This window comes from Apaloderma vittatum, unplaced genomic scaffold, assembly GCF_000703405.1.
Source record: "Apaloderma vittatum isolate BGI_N311 unplaced genomic scaffold, ASM70340v1 scaffold6767, whole genome shotgun sequence".
NCBI classification, from domain to species: domain Eukaryota; kingdom Metazoa; phylum Chordata; class Aves; order Trogoniformes; family Trogonidae; genus Apaloderma; species Apaloderma vittatum.
The window spans coordinates 29568-35874 of NW_009727740.1; the positions used below are offsets into that span (position 1 = coordinate 29568).

The window sequence follows — 6307 nt, forward strand, 5'->3', positions numbered from 1 at the left end:
AAAAAACAGAGAACTCTGCATCAGAACAGAGGCGACTACCTGTAAGGCTCAAGAGCCCTACAGCAACTTATATTTCAATCTGACATTGTTCAAGTACTTGTTTGACATTGCTGGAACTGACAGCAGGGATTTCATTGCACTTAATTCAAGACATGAAAGAGGAAATAGTGCCAAGAGCAGTGGAGAGACCAGATAGATCACTAGACAGTTGTGAGATACTAGTTTTAGGGACGATTGCATCAAAGCAGCTCAAGGCCTTACATTAAACTCCTTCATGCCATAGGGCTTCAAGTGTGCAAGTAACCATTGCAGTTTCTGCTCAGGTGATCTCAAAAAAAATATTTCATTCTTTCCAGTGTAAGCCTAAACTTAAACTTCTCAAAGTTTAAACAATCTCTTTTTCTGTTTCAGTATCTGAAGAAATGATACATTATCACTTTTGTTAAACACATTAACTGCTCTGACTCAGCGTTACCCTGGGCCATACCTGAGCATCATCCACATCGATTTCTATGAATGTCACATCACCATACTTCTCACACAAACTCTAGAATGAAATAAGAAATTATGTAGTCAGCATTCCAGGGAAGCTTTCTTACAAAAGATACATTCATATACATAAACTGTAACACTGATGCTGCTTACCTCCCTCCCTGGGAAACATGCCTTGTTATTTTAAAGCAGCTTTTAATGACCAGAGCAAAAATTTTATTTTCTGCTCCACTTTGAAGTTCCAACAGACCTGAAAGAGTCTGCTGAAACTTGTTCAAACACACTACCCACAGAAAACACTCAAGTATCCCAAAACATGAGTAAAAAGCCTTCTCTTACAGCCTTCAGTTGGTCACCAAAAGACACTACAGTCTATCTGACACTTTACCAGGAGATAACATTGCCACTTAAACACACCTGGAGTGATTACAATAACTGTCTGCTTAAGGATAAACATGGTTTCTACTCTACATCTCACCTCTTGAGGTAATGCAACTGTTAGGCCCCTACAGACCCAAGATGTATGTAAGCATTAGGATAACAGAAGCTACATTATATTTGAGCTCCCAGCTATATCAGAAGTCAGTATATTTAACTTGATAGTCTCAGATACTTTTGTGACTTCACCCTTTTCCAAGAAATACAAGCAATCACACGACAAAAAAGGAAGTTTCCTCCATGTTACCGCAAGCAGCACAAAAACATTTACATGTACTTTAATACAATTACCAATAAAAACAGAAAGGCTACTTACATGGAAAAATGGCTTGATCATTTTGCATGGTCCACACCATGTGGCCGAGAAATCAACTACTACAAGCTTCTCACCAGCCGATTTCAGTTCTGCCTCAAATTCAACCTATAAAAAAATAAATAAATTGAACACACTAATGATTTTCCCCCTTTGTAAAATGATTCAGACTAATCCCAAGGCTAGCTTGCTCCCAGCCTTAACACACTAATCATTTTGGCAGCTCTTTGAACATTTCACTTAACTGGGGTATTTGTCCCATCATGTAAATGCTCCAATATGAGTTGCTTTCATCAGTGGTGTCTTACAAACAGTGTCTTACAAACATCAGACGGTGTCTTACAAACTCTTCAATTAGAAGACACCACAATGCTGTCACCCAAACTCACTGAACTGTGGAAACATAAGCTAGAAAATCATCTAGCCTACAATCCTCAGGTCTAGCAGCTTTTTAAAGTGTTATCCCCTGAATACAATCCTTATGATTTTTAAGAATCCATTTTCTCACTTCTGTCTTGGCAGGAAGACTTCCATTTTCTTCTGGGACAGATTTTCCTCTGCATGGTTTGAAAAGCAGACAAACCTTTGTGTATTCCTCCAGTTTGATGCCTCTTCCAATTAATGCATAACATCAAAATGTTGTGTGGTTTACTCTGAGCATGTTTTCTAAAGAAGCTTCATGGGAAAGTTATTTTACTTATTTTGCCAAGTGAACCCATATGTAACACTACTAGCTACAGCAATGTTACACATAGATACTTTAGAGCTTCAAGTCTGTTTGTTGCACTTAGTCTCACCAATCATTTTTGAGGACGTTCTTTGGAATTTAGAGCTCCTTATCTGCTATTAACCATGTTTTCTAGTCAAAAAGTGAATGTTTTAGCAGAATTGAAAGACTATCAAGAGGCAAACAAATATGTCAGGCAGGAGAAAATGATAATCAGCTGCTTCCTGACAGTGCTTTTTCCAAAGCAAGTACAAGCCACTTCAACATTCCTCCACTTCATTTGCATGGCAATGCTAGCTTCAGGAGGGCTGTTAAAATAAACTTAATTTCAGATTATGCGTACAGAAGGTAGCTACTTTACTCTTCTCAACTTCACAGACCACAGCATTAAGAGTTCTGCCAGCAACAGCTAACTGAAAGCAATACAGTGACTGCTACACACTCAGAGCAGTTGGCTTTGCAGTGCAGAAGTTAATGAATTAATGCCAGCTTCTGCAGTCAGCCACAATAAGATCTGGATTTAGTAGGCTATTTTACCCCATTAAAGAATGCCATGCACATGAGGAGCCAAGACTGCACACAAACTAGTTACAAGTATATTCAACCAGCAAGCAGAGAGTCCTGCACCAGCATTCTTATGCATAAACCTACAAGAAAGTCTTCATAACTTCCTGTAACTCCAAATACACCCAGTATTACATCTCCCTGTAAGATATTTTCCCTCCCAATGTAGCTGTCTTTGAAAGCGCAGCCTCGACATGTTGAGCTCCTCCATCTTTGTTTCTTGGATATTCACACAGTCTATTCTGCTGTAAGATCAGTAGCTAGCATTCCACACCACCTACTCTCAGCATGAAAGAGATGGGAACACTAAGTTTTCCTATGTCTCCCACTACTCTACTGACATAGAGGCACTCCTGCACCCCAATCCCAGAAGTGCTCCACTTCCACCAAGAAAGTTCAGTGTCCCTGTACACAGCAATCCATGTCCACTACTTACACCACAAGTTCCTCAGCCAAGCCTCACTCCCCCAACATCTTCAAATCCTAGAGTTTAGTTTTTGGTATGGCTGCTCACATCTCCACACTGCAACATCACCAGCTCTTTAGCAATTCCACTTCCCACCCCTGCCAATCAGACCATCTTCTTCCTACCCTTAAGTCTTCTGTCCAGCTGTGTAACTACCCTATTCTGCAAAGCAAAGTCCAGCCCTGGAATGTGTTCATCATATGGCCACACACCCCAGTTTTGCTATTGCACAGAACAAGAGGAAAGTGGGAAGGCATGATACCCACAGCTGGTCACACACCATACACCACCGGAGACCTGGTCCTAACCACAAGCTGTTACCCTGCAAGTCATCTCCAGTACCAGCTAAAGTTGCTGTGAGAGAGTGTAAAGAGACACAGGGTCCAGAGGTGCTTAATCCTGCAAGTTAAAAAGTACTGAGCTAGGAAGAAATCCTGAAAGCTTTCCCAGAGATCTTAACTCCCCTGAAGGAAGACAGTAGTAATAACAAACCAACCCTCTTGACCTGTCCGACTAGCTTCCACAGATGTCTTTCATCTTGACTGTGAAGTGGCAAGCTTTCACAGAAAAAACAAATCATCTTTGTTAACAGAAGAGGAGGCTCCCAACACAAGACCATTTTGCCATATTATTGGAGGATCTTAAGAGTTTTGCTAACCAATGTTTTCTTCAGATAGCATTTTACTGGGGGAAGCCTCTGACCAGTTGTGGTGTTTTTTCTTTTTGAATAATTAACAATCACCTCCCTAACCACATGCAAGATCTCATTTTGCTTGTTTTGTCGTCCAGCAGAAAAGCACATGCCGCATTCAACAAATGCACCAGTAGCAGGCCTCTGTTTCCAACGGCCAACTAAGAGAAAAGGGTCTAGTAATGAAAGTGCAGCAGGGACTCCCAGCAGCACAAGGTAATACCTCAAAATGGAGTCTAATAACAACAGACAGCACTGAAAGGCATCTAGCACTGCTTTCAGCAATAGATAAGGCAGCTTTAATCAAAACTACTGGATGGTGTGCACCTTAGTTGTTAGCATGATTTCCAACACATTATCAAGTCACCCTTGAACTCAGATTAACCCAGTCATTAGCTGGATGCCAATGGTCACTACATAATTTGGTGGTTTCAGTTTTGTTTTTTGTTTTTTTTTTATATACAGAAGCTAGGACAAATAAACTGAAGGTTAAACTGTCTGAATTCCCTATCAGACGTGACTTTTAAAACTACCACCTGCATCCACTGCAAGTTCTCAATGTTCACTTTGACTCAAATAATAGAGAAGCGGCTAGTGTTAAGGAGTAAAACTTCGGCAACACCAGCTTTTTAACAATTTACATACTCCATTAGCTTCTGCCATAGAAGGTATTATGTCCCATAGTCACACCCTGTTACATGAGTCACCCATCTCAAGACCACATACTTTTAAAGCAAGTATACCTCGTGCAGTCCCCTGCCGGGCATTTGAGAGGGACCAGTAAAGCACCCTGAAAGTAGCTACGCCACAGAAGGTAGTCAGGTTGGGAAGAGGTATGATAGGAAAGTGGCCACATCTAGCTGTCATGTTGCTTTACAGACGTCACTCACATAAGCTTTTGCAAGTAGTGCAACAAGGGATTTTCCTCTTTGTACCAGAGAAGAATGTAAATTTGCATTACTGAAAAACAGAACTAATCCAGAAACCCCAGTTGCCTGTACTTGAACATTCTGGGTGTTGCTGATGTTAAAATCCTGTTGTCAGTATAACTGTTGAGTCTCTGCTCTCCATGAATGAGCAACAAAACCACGTTTTACCTACATCAGGCTTTTAATCAATGCTTATAGCTGGGAGGATAGCCTAGTTCACCTCACTTAGAACATGCTTTCCCTTCAAAGCTAGGTTCATTGACTCTCCATCTCTAAGCCGTTCTAGCCTATATCAGAAAGTTCAAACCTTACTCATAAAGTGAAGGGAGGCCTTATAACTACCTTCCAGTACCTGAAGGGAACCTACAGGCAGGCTGGGGAGGGATTTTTTACAAAAGTGTCCACTGACAGGACAAGGAATAGAGTTAAATTGGATCTTAGGAAGAATTTCTTCAGTATGAGGGTGGCAAGACTTTGGAATAAATTGTCCAGAGAAACTGCAGATGCCCCCTCCCTTGAGGTGTTCACAGCCAGGCTGGATGAGGCCTTGAGTAACCTGGTCTAGTTGAGGGGTGCCCCTGCCCATGGCAGGGGCATTGGGTTAGATGATCTCTAAGGTCCCTTCCAGCCTAGGCCATTCTATGATTCTACAATAAGTTTGGCCCTTCTGTCCCTCCACAGATAGAGAAGGGGGAAAACAGATGCAAACCAGAATAAGAATTTAATGTTGAACTTGCACTGTTCCATCTCCAGCACCTTAGTGACAAGGCACTCTGTTCACCTAAATTTTAACTTAGGGAATCTGCTGCATTTACAGCTAGTTAAGCTGCAGTCACAAGAATTAGTATGCTCACTTTAGCAGTCCAACGGAGGAAGCATGCTATAGTTTTCATTTATACAGTGAACAAATTACATAAGAGCATAGCCTAGAAGGCAAACTTGGGTGTCACAGGGCACCACTCACAGGCACCTCACAATCAGATCAAACTGACACTTCAACCATATTTCAAGTTCAAAATACAAGACTAGCCTGAAGGGATTTCTCCTGAAATGAAGATCTTAAGTCTGCACAGAGAGTACCTTTGGAGATCTAGGTTCATACATTACAGCTGACAAATACTCTCTTGTTGTCTATCATCCACGTCAGCTGCTGTGCACAAGACCACATGCTATTTCATCACCAACAGATATTCTCCATGCATTGGTCTAGGCTTTAACCCTACTCTCTATCACAAAGCCACAGATGTGTTTGTACTCACAGGCAGTGAGGTGCCACATTAGCACCATAACTAGGGAAACGCTTCCAAAGCCAGTAACTTGTGTTATTTAGGTACAGGGACAGCCTTTAGTAATTTCTTCCTAGCTGAAGAAACTGGACTCGTGTTTTCCACGAACTCCTGTCTAGAAGCTCACCAGAATGCAGGATAATCTCTAGGAAAGCCACCTGGTCCACTACACGCTGGCAGGAAGGTGGACTGCGACTTTTAGACTAGGGTATCAGTCTGGGACAAAACCCACGGCTTTTCCTTAAAGGTGACCCTTTAAGGGAGACAAGCAGCAATCTGCACGACACGAATCTACACCCTCTCCCTTCCCGTTCCGACCCTATGGAGCCTCACCTCGGGCAGTCACTCTCTCCCTCCTCGGGGCCGAACCGGGTCTCCCCTCCCGTTTACCCCCTCTCCCC

The 6307-nt window shown here is 42.1% G+C and overlaps 1 protein-coding gene across 1 annotated transcript in view; it reads right to left on the reverse strand.

The window, feature by feature from the left end:
• TXN (thioredoxin) overlaps positions 1-1351 on the reverse strand; it is a gene marked incomplete at its 5' end in the record, with an annotated part of 3232 nt that extends 1881 nt beyond the window's left edge. Inside the window, 2 exons of the mRNA XM_009873778.1 lie at positions 488-547; positions 1247-1351. Of these exons, the coding sequence (XP_009872080.1) occupies positions 488-547; positions 1247-1351 (165 nt within the window). The remainder of the gene's footprint in view (positions 1-487; positions 548-1246) is intronic.
• Between the last annotated feature and the right edge of the window lie 4956 nt (positions 1352-6307).